The sequence below is a fragment of the Mercenaria mercenaria genome, chromosome 12 (genome assembly GCF_021730395.1).
Source record: "Mercenaria mercenaria strain notata chromosome 12, MADL_Memer_1, whole genome shotgun sequence".
Classification (NCBI taxonomy): Eukaryota; Metazoa; Mollusca; class Bivalvia; order Venerida; family Veneridae; genus Mercenaria; species Mercenaria mercenaria.
In genome coordinates this window covers 65,697,216-65,714,872 of record NC_069372.1, presented here as the reverse complement: position 1 = coordinate 65,714,872, position 17,657 = coordinate 65,697,216, and the positions used below count along the sequence as shown (strand labels likewise).

General features: G+C 35.8%; 1 protein-coding gene across 1 annotated transcript; it reads right to left on the bottom strand.

Moving 5' to 3' along the window:
* Window positions 1–1,554: 1,554 nt before the first annotated feature.
* LOC123533583 (transcription elongation factor SPT4-like) lies at window positions 1,555–16,365 on the bottom strand. The gene is made up of 4 exons (XM_045315286.2): window positions 16,213–16,365; window positions 10,711–10,817; window positions 9,062–9,117; window positions 1,555–5,439 (listed from the first exon to the last, which is right to left on the bottom strand). The coding sequence occupies exons 1-4, from the start codon at window positions 16,279–16,281 to the stop codon at window positions 5,318–5,320; spliced, it is 354 nt and encodes a 117-aa protein (XP_045171221.1). The 5' UTR covers window positions 16,282–16,365; the 3' UTR covers window positions 1,555–5,317.
* Window positions 16,366–17,657: the final 1,292 nt, after the last annotated feature.

Below are 17,657 nucleotides of genomic sequence, written 5' to 3'. Positions count from 1 at the left end.
CTGTTCCTCGTCACTGTGACCTTGACCTTAACTGATCTCAAGATCAATAGGGGTCATCTGCTGATCATATCAACCTCCCTATCAGGTTTCGTGATCCTAGGCCTAAGTCTTCTTAAGTAATCGTCCGAAAATGGTTTAACTGTTTCGGGTCACTGTGACCTTGACCTTTGACCTACTGACCTCAAAATCAATAAGGGTTATCTGCTGGTTATGACAAACCTTCCTATCAACTTTCATGATCCTAGGCCCAAGCATTCTTGAGTTATCCTCCGGAAACCGTTTCACTGTTCTGGGTCACTGTGACCTTGACCTTTGATCTAATGACCTCAAAATCAATAGGGGTCATTTGCTGGTCAAGACCACCCTCCCTATCAAGTTTCGTGATCCTAGGCCTAAGTCTTCTTAAGTAATCGTCCAAAAATGGTTTAACTGTTTCGGGTCACTGTGACCTTGACCTTTGACCTACTGACCTCAAAATTATTAGGGGTTATCTGCTGGTCATGATCAACCTCCCTATCAACTTTCATTATCCTAGACCCAAGTGCTCTTGAGTTATCATCCAGAAACGGACTGGTCTACATACCGACAGACCAACCTACCGACTGACAGACATCTGCAAAACAATATACCCCTCCTTCTTTGAAGGGGGGCATAATAAACATTTTCCACCATTGAAAGCTGGAAGTTTTCATTTGCCCTGTGTGTTATGTGCTGCTAATCCAAACATAATGAATAAATTCATGTGAAGTGGAAACTTAAAGCAACATGTCCATCAAAGTTTTCAACATGGAATTTATCCAGGGGATATGTCTACCTTCTTCTAAACCAGTATGCTACTTGATTTTGCTCTGTAATCTTGACAAAGTGCAATTTCCACTAGATTTAGAAAAGTAAATTATAAAGTAAAGGCTTCCCAATCTCCAATTTCATCAGCTGCTGTTTTTTCAGGATTTAAAAGATTTGTCTGTTGTCACAAAAAATACCTAGCGAAATTAATTTTGCCTTTGCGACCAATGCAGACTTGCAGGCTGATCATGGTCTGCACTGTTCGGTGTTCAGTCAGTAAGTTTTCAGTGAACACCCCTATGAATAATAAATGGTACTGCCCAAATTGAATGATAGTCCAGTCCATATTAAAAATTTAGCTGGGTAAAAGTTAAAATTCAGAATATAATTGAGCCGTGCCATGAGAAAACCAACATAGTGGCTTTGCAACCAGCATGGAGCCAGACCAGCCTGCACATACGCGCAGTCTGGTCAGGATCCATGCTGTTCACTTTCAAAGCCTATAGAATTTAGAGAAACTAATAGCGAACACCATGGATCCTGACCAGACTGCACGTCTATGCAGGCTGGTCTGGATCCATGCTGGTCTCAACGCCACTGTTGGTTTTCTCATGGCATGGCTCAATTATGTTTCACAAGCTATAAAGACAATATATAAATTGTAAGAAAAGATTAATCTACATAGCTTTATATATTATACAGTTATTGTACTCCTACATTGGGTAAAGATCTTTTTCTATCATGAACAAAACAAAAAAAACCTCACAATATTATTGTATCATCTTTATTTGCATTATACAGTTCAAAGTTTGAACACTGTACACATTAAAAAATAAGAAAATCATGCTTTTAAAACAAGAGGGTCATAATGGCCCTATATCATTCACCTTACTCAAATGGTTATATATTGCTGATAGTTAAGGGGCATGATGTGAACAAAGTTAGTAAAAGATCACTACACGCTAAAATCTAAGCTCGGGGCGTTACAGTTTTAAGATTAAGATTAAGACAAGATTTTAAAAGTTTTATTCTATACAAGTCTTTGTAAAACAGGAGAACAAAATGGACCAATTTTCACCCCAGGAGCATAATTTGAACAAATGTGGTCAAGTACCACTACACAATGCAACATACTCTACTTCAGACAAGATTTTTTTTTCTTATATAACAAGTAGCCCCCATTCTAGCCCAAGGAGCATAATTTGATTAAACTTGGTAAAGGACCATTACACAATGTTACATGCCAAACATCTAAGCTCCATCGCTGAAGATTCTTGATGACTTGTGTAACAAGTTACCCCTGGAACAGGCTACTTTAGACCCCAAGGCACAATGTGGTCAAATCTTGTTGAAGACCCCTCTACAATGCTAAATGCCAAAAATATTACCAAGTGACTTGTGTTTTAGACAAGAAGACTTAATATTCTTTTCCTACAGATGCATATGTAAAACAAGCCATCCCAAGGGCAGGGCGAATTTTGAACCCCATGGGTATGATTTGAACCAACCTGATAGAGGCCCACTATGCAATGCTTCACGCCAAATATCTAAGCTCACAGAAGAGAACATTTTAGAAGTTTTTCCTACATAAGTTTGTCTAAAACAAGTGCACCCCAGGGTGTCGGTTTTCTACACCTGGGTAGAACCACCGACCTTCTGTAAACCAGCTGGATGGCTTCCTCACATGAAGAATTCAACTCCCCGAGTGAGGCTCGAACCCACATCGATGAGGGGCCAGTGATTTGAAGTCAGCGACCGTAACCACTCGGCCACGAAGGCCCCTAACTTATACTACTACATGTAATGTAGGTATTACAGTTAACTATTTTATTAGTATTTCTATTCAGATTCAAAGATACTAGTTTGATCCACGCATTCCGCAACAACTTTTTTCTTGTTTTCTCATTTAGTATAAATTTAAAGCTATTGAGTTATACTTCATTCTACATAAATCCAAGAGTGATATCACAAACTTTATAACATTTTCAAAATATCTTACTTTTGAATTTATCATAAAAAAGAAACTGGTGGAGTATTTCCTATTATAAATTTCAGCCATTTTGACACTAACTTTTTCAAAATTCAGTTTCGACTACATGTAAATGGACATTTTAAAACATTTTTTTTTTTCAAAATTGTGAATTTACCCAATGTTTACCTTGGCAAAATACATTTTTAGCCAGAAAACTGACATACCAGGTAGATATTTTGAAAGTTCAAAAAAATTCCATTTCCCTCTGAGAACTTTAGAATGGAGTATGTTTATGTCTGGATTTCGCAGAAATTAGTCAAAATTTACACTAAGAAACCTGTGAGAGGGTGTTATATATTAGGTGGATCAAACAAGATATGATATATATATGAAGTCTTTTTTATTATTATATGTATATACTGTACAGACAGCACTAAACAGCAATACCTTATTCTCACTCCTAACAAATCTGACAGATAGATGAGATAAAGATTATGAATCTTTATTGGTTAACCCTCAGCCTGCTAAATTTCTAAAATGGACTGGGCCATCATTCAATATGGGCAATACCATTTATTATTCGAAGGGGTTTTCATAAAAATTTACTGACCGAATAGCGAATAGTGCAGACCATGATCAGACTGCACGGATGTGCAGGCTGATCTTGGTCTGCACTGGTCGCAAAGGCAGAATCACTTGCCGCCAGCTGGCTAAAGGTTAATGGCCCTATTAAGACTTGGACCATCACAGTATCTGTCTTGAAATTCTAGTTTTTGCACATTTGAAATATATTGTTTTCATACAATATTTGAATTTCACCCGACTGTACATAGAAATACAGGACATAAATCAACTTCTTAAGGCAACTGTATTTTACTCAAGCATTGTAAATGATTCTCAATTACAAACTATACCTACATACATACATGTACATAGATCATATACACAAACAATAGTAAGGGTGCAAAACTGTCAAACTATGCACACACTACTGTAAATTAGGGCCCTACTTCGACTTAAAAAATACTCTACTTACAGAGCAGATACATTGCACAATCAATTTTCTTAGTTTTGACTAATGCAAGGATTTCAGCTGACTGGTGAGAAAACTGGACCTTGATTTTATAGAGAAAAATGTTCTGTCTAAGTATAAACTACGGTTGAAATCAAAGAGAAAATACTCCTGTAATTGAGTGGTCACTGTCATTTTTCATAATTTTGATGAACTTGTGGACCATAATTCTGGACTGACGGGTTACTGAACTTGGCTTCTAATGTTTGTATAAATACATAATATTCTGTATATGGCTTAGTTCCAAGAAAAAAATCTTATAATTGAATAGATACAGATATTTTGCAATTCTGAGTAATGCAAGCGCCATAACTCCAAAGTGATCAAGAGTATCTCATTTGACAGCATCTTAGCTAAGTTATTATGCCCATACACATTCAGACTAAGAGAAGGCTTGATAAGAACTATTAAAGCACAAAGAAGACACTGTCAACTTTGGCAATTTTAAGCAATTCAAGGGTCATGACCCGAGAGAAGCTTATTATTTAAGTTATTTAACCAACATAATATACCATGGATAAACACTGTCAACTAGTTTGGTGAATACTAGGTAAGAATTACCCAGTTTAAAATGATTTCAGGTATATGGAAATCTCTGCAATAAAATGGCCTTGACCATCACCCTGTTCTAAACTTCTACAATGAACTTGTCCATCTTTCAATTTGGACAGTACCATTAACTGTTAAAAGGGGTGCTTACCAAAAATATATTGTTTGAATAGCAAACAGTGCAGATCATGATCAGACTGCACAGATGTGCAGGCTGATAATGATCTACACTGGTCGCAAAGGCAAAACCAATCATGTCCAGCATGGTAAGGGTTAAACATGGCTTCAAAAACAACTATTAAGTTATTAAGTTGACCTTCCACAGAGTAGCCAAATGTCACATTGCCAGCAATGTTTAATGTCTGGTGATATGAGAGAACACTTCAAGTGTACAATGCTTGCTGTCTAATCAAACTGTTCTGTGATTCCAATTTTACAAAATTCAGTTAATGAACCAGTCTATGAATGCATTATTTCCATTGGTCAATTTTGAGACTGTGCTCAGAAAATAACTGATTTCAAGACTGGTCTCCAAACCCTGATTTACAATTCTGCAAATTAAATTTATACATTTAGATTCATCCTTTCATTTTCACCTGATCCTTTATATTACGAATTCAAAGTAATAATAATTATCATCTGAACACCCAATAAATGTGAAAATTGTTAAAATTAACGTCAAGACAAACTCCTGGAGATCTTTGCGCATAACTTGAATACCCAACCCCTCAAATTAACATGTCAATGCAACATGTCAGCAGGGGATGATAATCAATGTGCACATGAAATATCACTAATTACTTTTGCTAATACTCTGCCTCTTCCTTAAAAGGCAGTAACTGTTATGAAATAACTGCATGTCAACTTTTCTCAAGATTTCTTTCTTCCATTCCAGCACAAGACACTTTAAACACATTATTTGAAAAAAATCAGCATCATTAAACTTTGTGTGAAACGTCTCTAGGTCTATATGGAATATTTTTGTTTTTCAGACTTCTGATAATTCCTGGTGGTAAACGGCCAGTCACTGACAGGGCGTAACATCCTTTCACAAACCTCTCTGAAATAGAAATGTTAAAATTAATGTTGGCTCAAAGACTACACTGTGGTAGAGATGTCATGTGTATAAAACTGCATACATGTTCAATCCTTAAGGTGTAACTTTCCAACACCCACTTAAGTAAGATACATATATATGAGCCACACCATGAGAAAACCAACAGTGTATTTGTGACCAGCATGGTTCCAGACCAGCCTGCGCATCTGCGCAGTCTGGTCAGGATCCATGCTGTTCACTAAATGTTTCTCTAACTGCAATAGGCTTTGAAAGCGAACAGTCTGGATCCATGCTGGTCGCAAACGCACTATGTTGGTTTTCTCATGGCACGGTTCTATTATATATTTTAGCAAAACACTGCTGTTACTGAACTTACTATCATTTCAAGGCGTAGTAAACATGTGTAAACATGGAGATCATGTGTTGTTAAAACACCTTTTATATTATACACTTTCAGTGTTGAAGCTTGAACTTACTTATGGTCCTGTAACACACAAGAGGAAATACTTGTCAATGATACAATAATTTTATCTTGCTTTTTACATGTTTCATACTAGAACAGCATTAAAGCATGTTTTTTTTTTCCTGTTACAGCATCTACAGATCCTAAGAATATAAATGACTTTAATAACATTGCAAATATAGTTTGCTCAAAAAATTTGTTTGTTTGAGCCAAGAAAGCTAACTTTAATTTCCACCTGACCTCAATAAATCTCTTACAAGCTCAAGTACCAACCAATACCTCCAGGTTCTGTAGATGTTATAACTAAACAAGAAGCTGCGTTCAATAAACGATTGATGCCCCCGGTGGCATCCTTGTTGATACAAAGCAACCTAAGTCCAAAACGAGGTAAAGGTCAAGGTCAGACTGAGGTCAGGTGATGTCTGAAGATGAGGAATGATCACAGGTTACATCTGTATTAGTATCAATTCCTTCTTGTAAGCGGTATTGATGCTATTGCTAGACAAAATGGTCCCATTTGGTTAACCAAGAGATGGCCCATATAAAGCAACTTAAGTCCAAAATGAGGTCAAGGTCAAACTGAGGTCAGGTGATGTCTGAAGATGAGGAATGGTCACAGGTTACATCTGCATTAGTATCAAGTCATTCTAGTAAGGGGTATTGATGCTAGACGAAACGGTCCCATTTGGTTAACCTTGTACGGACGGAAGAACGAACGGACAGGACAATCACTATATGCCTCCTGCATCAGTAGATGCTGGGGGCATAAAAAAACATTTGCTTTCCCTAAAATGAAGCACTTAGAGGTTTACCCAAGTACTGAGACACTAGATTATAACTTAAACAAGAGCACCGCCTTGCGGTGCTGACGCTCATCTGATTTTTTTTGTATAATAGAAATATTGTCCTACCCATGATTTTCTAAGTCTAAAAAGGGCCATCACTCTTGCAAAAAGCAGGATAGAGTTATGTTTCTTGATGTACAATGTCCACTTATGATGGTGAAAAACTGTTGCAAGTTTTAAAGCAACAGCTTTGATAGTTTATGAGAAAAGTTGACTTAAACATAATATTCAACCAAGAAAATGATTTTTCTAAGTCCAAAAGGGGCAATAATTATTGCAAAAAGCAGGATGGAGTTATGTTGCTTGCTGTGCAGGGTCAGCTTATGATGGTGAACAAGAGTTGCAAGTTTTAAAGCAATAGCTTTGATAGTTTAAGAGAAAAAGTTGACCTAAACATAAAACTTAACCAAGAAATCTGATATTTTCTAAGTCCAAAAGGGGCCATAAACCTTGCAAAAAGCAGGATGGAGTTATGTTTCTTGCTGTACAGGGTCAGCTTATGATGGTGAACAAGTGTTGCAAGTTTTAAAGGAATAGCTTTGATAGTTTAGGATAAAAGCTGACCTAAACATAAAACTTAACCAAGAAAACTGATTTTCTAAGTCCAAAAGGGGCAATAATTCTTGCAAAAAGCAAGATGGAGTTATGTTTCTTGATGTTCAGGGTCTGCTTATGATGGTGAACAAGTATTCCAAGTTTCAAAGCAAAAGCTTTGATAGTTTAGGAGAAAAGTTGACCTAAACATAAAACTTAACCAAGAAATCTGATATTTTCTAAGTACAAAAGGGGCCATAACTAAGGAGAAAGACGAAGAGAATTATTCAAAAGTAAAAAGTAGGAAATACTTCATAAGTTATCAGTTGCTGAAGTTATAAACCATGTAATTTTATGATGTGTGTATGTGAAGTTGTGAACAGAGGAAGAATTATTTTTAATTTTTAGCCTATTGGCAGCAAGTGATTCTGCCTTTGCGACCAGTGCCGACCAAGATCAGCCTGCATGATCATAGTCTGCACTGTTCACTATTCAGTGAGTAAATTTTCAGTGAACACCCCTTTGAATAATTAATAGTACAGCCCAAACTGGATGATGGACCAGTCCATTTTAGAAATATAGAAGGGTAAAGGTTAAGTTTGAAGAATATTCTTACAGTAATTTCAAAGACAGTGTGAACAACTAAAAACATAGATATGAATGTTGGGATTGTCGATGACAAAGTAAGCTTACCACATTCTTAGCAAATCTTATCACACTCAAAATCACACAAAAAAAAAAACCTCAACAGAACTTTGCATTTTAACAGAAACTTTGAAATTAGCATGCTGAGCACGGGTAACCTTTAAAAAAACTCTGTCTTCTCCAACCTTCTCCCGGAGAAACAATAATGACCCACCTACTCCCACTAAAGAAGAGGGCCATGACAGCCCAATATCACTCGCCTTAGTTACACCCCTTGCTTGAACAGTTTTGGTAGATGGTTATGCAAGAAAAATGTCTGTGAAATTATTTTGAAGAAGTGCCATTTTTTTCTGACAAGAAAATTTTAAAAGATTCTACTAAATAAATACATGCAGGTAATGTGTGTATGTGTTTGTTGGGATTGGGGAGGGATGATGACATAGAATACTAAGAGACAATATCAAACACAAAGACTTTTGAAGTTTCTACTGCATACATATAGGGAAAAGTGACAATGCCCTCTGATGGTCAAGTTTTGTAAAAAATCGGAATATCTTTTATAATCTTGGTAGAGGGTAAAACACTAGGATCATTTGTGTGAAATTATTTTAAAATTGGGCCAGTAGTTCCATACCAAAAGCTTTTTAAAGTTTCCACTAAAAACATATAGGGAAAAGTGACCACGCCCTCTGGCAGCCATGTTGTTTTTGATGAATCGGAATAATTTAAACAATCTTGGTAGCGAGTCACATAAGGACCATTTGTGTGAAATTATTTTATAATTGGGCCAGCAATTTCATACAAGAAAATATTAAAGTTTCCACTATATACATATAGGGAAAACTGACCGCACCTGCGCCCCCTGTTTTTTGACGTATCGGAATAATTTAAATATTCATGGTAGATGGTTACGCAAGAACTATTTGTGTGAAATTATTTCGAAATCAGACTAGCTGTTTTATGAGATGTTGTTTGAAGATTTTTTTCATTTTTAGGCACATTCTACCAAAGGGACAGAATAAACCCTGAATCATAAATTACTTACAAATCAAAGACTGTAACAAATTTAATCAAGGTTGGAATTAAACTATCATAGTATAAAGTGATAAAGCCTAAAATTATGATAAATACATTATACCTATTCTTTGCCATTTTGCTACCCAGCTGTCTTCAGGTCCCATCATTGCAACAATTCTGAAATTGTAAAAGTTAAATAATGAAATCAAGACATTTATTTATACATCATGTTCTAAGTACTTGTAAACTTATGAACTTTAAACATGACAACTTCAAGCTTTTTCAAAATGCGCATATGTTTACTATTACCGGTATTATGTAGTTTGTTATATTTGGCTGGTAAATGAAATTAGTCCAGTATAAAAGTTTGTGGCCTATTAATAGGCTGAAAATGAGCATAAAATTATCTTTAACGAAAATTCCAACTTCCTCACCAAACAAGAAGCTAACTTACATGTATAAGAAAATGTGCAATGATGTTACTACTTTCTACTCCCAATGGAAATTTAAGCAAATGCTAGTTTTGAAGACTGTGCAATTTAAATTATAAACAAGGTCTGTTTCAGTCAATTATCCTGCGGAAAATGTCACACATAATGAGAATCTATTTGAAGCTTAGACAATCTATCAAGCATCTAATATACAGTTAACAGAAATCTAGTATCTATAAATACAGGTATGAAATTCACAATTTCACAATAAGAGCACCGCCTGCAGGTGCCAACACTCGTCTGCAGGTACTGGATAATATGTAAGAAAAGAGTTATGGTTCTTGGCCTTCTTGCTCAAAGCTATAGTAATTATTCAAAGAAAAGTAAACTTAAACAAAAAAACAAACAAGAAATACCGATTTTCTAAGTACAAAAAGGGCCATAATTCTGACAAAACGCAGGTCAGAGTTATGGTTCTTGGTCTACTTACTCATCTAATGATGATAAACAAGTGTGCAAAGTTTCAAAGCTGTAGCTCTTATAATCTTTGGGAAAAAGTGGACCTAAACAAAAAGTTTAACCAAGAAAATCAGATTTAAGTACAAAAAGGGCCATAATTCTGACAAATGACATGTATATCAGAGTTATGGTTTATATAAATGGCTTACATAGTCACCTAAAGTTGATATTTTACATGAACTGCAGATTTTACCGATCTATCAAGTATTTTACATGAGCTGCAGAACAAACAAGAGCTGTCGGAGGACAGCAACGCTCGACTACTCAACAGCCTTGTCAATTGAATGAATACAAAAGTCGAAAAAGGGGCATAATTTTGTAAAAATGGGAAAAAGGGTTATGGAACCTTTACAGTGCTTATAAGGGGGAATAATTTTGTAAAAAAGCAAAATAGAGTTATGGAACCTGTGCAGTGTAGGTCAGTTTATCACAGTGAAGAAGTGTGTGAAGTTTCAATCCGTTCCTGCAAGTGGTTACTGAGATACCAGCTTACATATAAAACCTTAACCAAGAATTTCTAAGTCGAAAAAGGGACATAATTTTGTAAAAAAGCAAAATAGAGTTATGGAACCTGTGCAATATAGGTCGGTTTATCACAGTGAATAAGTGTGTGAAGTTTCAATCCATTCTCACAAGTGGTTACTGAGATACCAGCTTACATACAAAACCTTAACCAAATCGGGATGCGGACGCCGACGCATGGGTGAGTCCAATAGCTCTACTATTCTATGAATAGTCGAGCTTAAAATGAAAACATAGTAAAACATTTTGCAAAAAAAAAAATCAGTTTAATACAGTAAACTAACAAAAAGCCCATTACCCATCAAAATTTGAACTTGTACATTCATATACAGCATCTGTATTATTCTTCATGTGTAAATACTCATCACAGTTGTCACATCCGTCCATCTCAAACTGGTCAAATGTCTGAAACATAAGTTCCAAATAATATTTATCAATCAAATTTTGTTATAAAATAGGAAAGATAAATCAAAATCCCCGAGCCCAATCTATTTAAGACTATCACATCCTGTGATATCACAGTTCACACTGTACTACAAACTGAATGGAGTTGTACAGTTTTTACCAAGTTTCATTAATTTTCTTGTGCAGAGTTTTCAGCTGAGAATCTTCAGCAAACATCTGAAAGAAATCTGTATCTTTTTGACTTGTGTGATTCTTTTAAAATGAAGGCTTAGCTCTGTTTGTATCCATAATTCCCTACTTCTGACACTGATAATATAACATATAATGTTTAGGTCAGCACTTGATAAGAAATCACTTATAAGTTCAAAAATTATAACTGTTTTCTTCATAACTAACTGAAATGATCATATTCTCATTAAACAAGAGCTGTCTCCGTAGGATGACACATGCCCCCGATGGCACTTTGAATGAATAGTTATGGCCGATGTTAGAGTTTAGGACCTTTGACCTACGGACCTGGGTCTTGCGCGCGACACATCGTCTTACTGTGTCACACATTCATGCATAGTTATTTTAAAATCCATGCATGAATGACAAAGATATGGACCGGACATGCCCATCAATGCACTATCATGAAAAATGATCTTTAACGTCTAAGTGTGACCTTGACCTTTGAGCTACAGACCTGGGTCTTGCGTGTGACACGTCGTCTTATTGTGGTACACATTCATGCCAAGTTATTTGAAAATCCATCCATCGATGACAAAGATATGGACCGGACACGCCCATCAATGCACTATCCTTTAACGTCTAAGTGTGACCTTGGCCTTTGAGCTACGGACCTGGGTCTTGTGCACTGCACGTCATCTTACTGTGGTACACATTCATGCCAAGTTATTTGAAAATCCATCCATCGATGACAAAGATATGGACTGGACACACCCATCAATGCACTATCCTTTAACGTCTAAGTGTGACCTTGACCTTTGAGCTACAGACCTGGGTCTTGCGCAATGCACGTCATCTTACTGTGGTACACATTCATGCCAAGTTATTTGAAAATCCATCCATCGATGACAAAGATATGGACCGGACACGCCCATCAATGCACTATCCTTTAACATCTAAGTGTGACTTTGACCTTTGAGCTACGGACCTGGGTCTTGCGCACTGCACGTCGTCTTACTGTGGTTCACATTCATGCCAAGTTATTTGAAAATCCATCCATCGATGACAAAGATATGGACCGGACACGAAAATTGCGGACAGACCGACAGACTGACAGACCGAAAGACGGTTCAAAAACTATATGCCTCCCTTCGGGGGCATAAAAACAAGCATTCTTGAAAGGTAATGGAAACGTATGTCAATATACATGAAAACTGTGATGCCACACTGACATACGGAGTTTACACATTATATTACATGGACAAAGTATATAAAATTTTGTTAAAATTCTAGCACTGAAAACACAAGATAGAAGTGAAAAGAAACTGCGTTTTACAAGTAAATCAAAATTACCTTTCATTTGTATTTGTAAATACAAGATCTTACATTGACACAATCAAATATCATCTATTTATCATTTCAAAAATCCTTTGAAAGTGGTTTCTGATTGTAACAGACTGAAAATACTAAATTTCGAGAGGTGAATGCGAAAGAGTTCTAAGTGCATAAAAATAAAGAAGCACTTAGAACTTTTTCGCATTCACCCAGCCCTGACCAGGAATCGAACCTGGTACCTCTCACACCTAAGGCAGACACTCTATGTTGCTATGAATGCTAGCTCAATAGCAAGGAAGTATAAAAGCACCCTTCATACTCTACCATACTACATACACACCCCCACCATTTTAGATTTGTCCTCGATTCCAGGTGTTTGAACCTCTGTGAGATGTTCCATGGTGTCCATTTATATCTACTTATGAGTTATTTACCTTGGGCGCCAAATGAAACCAACTGAAAATACTTCAGCCCTGACCAGGAATCGAACCTGGTACCTCTCACACCTAAGGCAGACACTCTACCACGTCGCTCTAATAGCTAGCTCAATAGCAAGGAAGTATAAGACTTCAAAAATCCTTAGTGCACCCCTATACTCTATCCTACTATCAATTAAAACACTAAATTTCGAATTCAAATTGAACATATTTTGAAGATTCGACTCTATTAGGCAAACATTAAAGTTACAGTTAAGAAGTTTTCGCGCTGTGAATACTGGTAACAGCTGGTTCTCACATTCACTGGATGATTATTATTTAATGTACTGTACATGCAGGCTATTTCACTATTCATACAGGAGAGCCGTAAGAATAGCCACTTCCTTGATGATATCATGTGTCCCGCCTCTGTTGATAAAATTGACTGCACAACACTGACCAAGCTATGTAGTTTAGCAACTTACTATGTTAAGTATAATACAATCATTTCACTGAAAAGTACCGGTACTTAATTCCTAAACAAATTAATTACCGGCTAGAAAATCCCTAGAGGATCTATGCCCATAATACTCGTGAGAGCTAGGTGTGAGGCAGTATTCATAACTTTATCATGACATCACAGTAGATTTGGGGTTCTAATTGACCAATCAGAGAGCTGCATTTTCGAGTACCTGCCAGTTTCCACTGGGGTATAATGAAGAATCTGACAATACCTCTAGACAAGTCTGTTAGGGGTTTTCTAGGGGTACGGACCTCCGTTTTTACATTTCAAATTTTGTTGAAAATGAAATAACAAAAAACATTTCATCAGAATTCACCTTAAACTTGGATCTTAATTTAATGGTTTACAGATAACAACATTCATCCGATTTGTTACATTTTCTTTCGGAACGTAAATAACCGAGGAACACCAAATAAATCACGAAGTTTCGAACTGGCAGAAAAAAAGATATAAAGATTAAACAAAATAATTTTAAGTATGTTGGGGAAAAAACTATTTTAATTGATAATTAGCACTTAGTGTATTTATGTTTTTCACACATTTGGTAGCCGTTACGAGATACATGGGACGTTTTCACAAACAGTTTCTTTTACTTAATGTCGCTAAATTGATTATTAAACAATCAGTTCCGTGCCGATTATCATTATACAACAATGTACCTTGTTAAATAACAAAATAAATTGGTGCATATTAATATTATGCCTAATTTATTTATTTATTTATTTATTTGCTGAATTGCAAATAGAACTCATTTAAGGGATAGATTCATTCATTAATCTAGCTGTTATCAACAGTTTATTTGACAACAAACTAATTCCTATCGGCACAAATCAGTGTATTCATTTGGAGTTCCTTGGCTATTTAGGTTTTGAAAGAGAAGGTAAACAATCGGATGAACGCTGGTATCTGTAAACTAATTAGATCCAAGTTTTAAGTGAAGACTGGTTAAGACTTAGTTGTTATTTCATTTTTAACAAAATTTAAGATATAAATAACCCTAAATCTCTAGAAAAAGGATATCCGTACCCCTAGAAAACCCCTAACAGGCTTGTCTAGAGGTACGGATCCGTACCTCTAGAATCAGATTCTAGAGGTACAGATCCGTACCCCTAGACACTTCCTTCTTTGAAATATATCGATTCAATACCTTTATTTCAGTTAAAAGTTTGAGATTTTGCACTGGGAGTCTATGATAAAGTCCAAGTAAAATGTAATCAATACCCAAGTGAAATAAGTTTCATTCCGCAATGTTTTGGACATGTTAATGAATATCAAGTGTCCAGTAACCAGAAGGCCAGAACGCAACAAATCCTAACCATGCACTTTAAAATACCTGTCATTAGGCTGCATCTAATTACATTTTATTATAAATTAAATTCGAATGGATCAAGGATGCACATCAAGTGAAATACTACCGATAATCCTGTATACATGTAGTCGGAAATCGACGGTTGGGTGAAAGATGTAGATGTAGATGTACTTATCAGGCTGGTAACATTGCCCGATCGGGCTTATGACACAAAAATTAATATTTCTGAAAAATAATGAAGATATTTCTTTCAAACTTGGTCCATTTGTTAAGCATAACAAATGATACAAATTAGAATAAAAATAACTTGGTTGCCTTCAGTTTTGGTAGAATTATTTCCCCTTTTCAGATTTTTATGACGCATAATCTTTGAAGTCCAAAAAAACAATGTTCTAATGCTAAGTTTAAAACAAAAAAGGGTTAAATGGCTTTCTAATGCTCTAAATTATTGCGCTAGTACATGAATGTAAACATTTTACTCTGCTTTCACTTACAACATTATAGAGAAATGATAGTCCTAAAAAAATTGCTCATACATCTGCACTAGAAACAAAGTATTTACCCTAAATGTATAGGATAAAGGTATTGGCGCACAAGTCTGGAGCACTAGAAAGCCAATGAACCCTTTTCTGTTTTAAACATTGCATTAAAACATAATATTTTTGGACTTCAAAAATTATGCATCATAAAAATCTGAAAAAGGGAAGTAATTCTAACTAAACTAAAGGCAACAAAGTTATTTCTATCTTGATAAGCATTATATGTAATGCTTAATAAATGGACCAAGTTTGAAAGAAATATCTTCATTATTTGTCAAGAAATATTACTTTTTGTGCCATAAGCCCGATCGGGCAATGTTAGGTAGCAGTTGGTAGTTTCCAGCCACAGATTCGAATTGGCCAGGGTCAAAATCTGTCATTAGAGATAAAACCTTGAAGTGAAGGCAGTTTTGATGTTTGAAATATTTGTTGATGTGAGTTTGTGATTAACAAGTTTAAGAATGGTATGTTGCAGAAATTCTGGCAGATGCGAATGTAAGCTTGATGGCATCATTTTCATATAACTGCTTGAAATGCATATATGCCACTATCAGCATTGAGCGTCTCGTGAACTGTCAAATGTCATATAGGCCTCACACAGTTGAAAATAGTGAAAAAAGTAATCGGTTGACAGGTATTTTTGTCCAGCTCTGCAAGTAATACTTGAAACTGAGTACAGAATGCAAGTGGCCATTTGTCTCTATCCATTCCCCTAACATTTTAAGGCCAGTTGGAGATATGGCTAATTTGGGCTGAAATGTCATGTATTTTCGCGGGCTGAAATTATCTTTCAGGTGGCTTGTGGATTTAAAAATCTATGCTTTGTATGAAGTTTACTATGTATTTTATTTCTTCTTCAAGTAAGATGTAAACCGGTATCTTTTTATTTTCAGGTCTGCATCTCGTAAGATATCGGAAGCCGTCTGACTTGGCCACATCGCTCGGAAGTCCGAAGTACTAGAAAAAACCGCCATCTGCTACCTTACCAGCCTGCTTATTTATGATGAGTACCCCACCCACTAATTTTCTTCACAACAAAATAATTTCTGCGCTAAACGCATCAAGTTCTACACACCTTCCACAAAAACAATTTATCAACGTTTACCTTGACGAGAGAGCATAATAAACATGCTCTTAAATTCCTTAGATCCTTCGGTACTGTTTCTACAGACATAATAAAAAACGTTGTTTTTTTCTACAGGATGTGTAATTTTGCTGACTTGTTCGATTGTCTTTTTGTACCGTGTGAAGGAATATATTCTCAAGTAGGCGCTATAGGTTAGGCTTGATTCATATTGTAGCGATTTTTCTCGTGAAATAAACAAATGGACACGAGGTGTGTTAGAAAATGCGGTATTTCTGCACAAATTTAACGATACCACTATGACATTGTCTTAATTAATTATCCCCATGAAAAGTTTGCCGTTTAAACAATTAATTCTGACAAAGTTTCACAAAGATGTAACCGAAAAGACAGAAAGAAACATGCAGTCAGTTAAAAGTTTGATGTCACAGTGAGGTACAGTACATAAATATGGAGATCCTTGGAAGTACACAATTTGTTTTATAATATTTTCAGCCCATGCGAGTCTACTATTTTATAAGATGATTGTACAGGTCTTGCATGCCACATTTCCCCTTAGGCCTACCCGACGGACAGTGTGGAATGAAAGTGGTAGGGCGGGGTGTGTACGTGGTGCCAGCGGACCTGCATATAGGTGGACATACAGATGCATAAACAACATTTCCATATTTCCCATCTTACAGCAGGATTAACGAAACATTCCAGACAGACAAACGAAGCAGAAGTTTAAAACACAAGACGTCTAAACTGTCCGTTTTATGATTGGAAAAGGAGATCATGTTGCATTTTCTCAAAATAATATCAAGAGTTATGAAACTTATATAGTTCATACTGTTAGAACTATGATGGCAAAGCATGTATGACTTCATTATGATGAGTAGTTACAGAGGAACTAAACTCACTGACAAGAGCAAAAATAATTTGACCGAGGCTTAGCTGCATGAATTTTCAAATTTTCAAAATTCATACAAATAAAGTGCTGAACACTTGAAATTATAATTTTCTAAACTCACGGAATGTATGTACCTGATATGTATCGTCAAGGACTTTAAATTACATCTTCGAACACATTCTGAAGATAATGCCATGTCACAATTTCACCAGAATCTTATTTTCTTCCATGCCCAAACGAAAAAAAAAACAACATAAAAAACAATAACAAAAAACAGGGTATATCATGATTATACATGTTTTGCGAATCCGTTTCTTATTTACATCTATGGAGTTTGCTTATGATATCAAGCTATTCAAATAGTAAGCAACATTAGATTGCATTTGAAAACAAGCATAAGGGAAACTATAAAACTGCTCCGTCAGAATGCCACACATCCCTTTACATGCTAATTAACCCTGCCTTTATATATATACTAATTAGCCCTACATGCCATAACGTTATAATGGAAGCCCATGGGAAAACAATTGGTGCTCTCTAACCTGGAGACAACTCGAATATTGTTTAATAAAAA

What these genes read in the sequence shown, in the direction of transcription:
- LOC123533583 (XM_045315286.2), bottom strand. Translation starts at nt 16,281, where the DNA reads ATGTCTGTAGAAACAGTACCGAAGGATCTAAGGAATTTAAGAGCATGT. An exon ending in TATTATGCTCTCTCGTCAAG is followed by an intron (nt 10,818 to 16,212) that starts GTAAACGTTGAT and finishes CTTATGTTTCAG; the next exon opens with ACATTTGACCAGTTTGAGAT. An exon ending in AGCAAAATGGCAAAGAATAG is followed by an intron (nt 5,440 to 9,061) that starts GTATAATGTATT and finishes TTTCTATTTCAG; the next exon opens with AGAGGTTTGTGAAAGGATGT.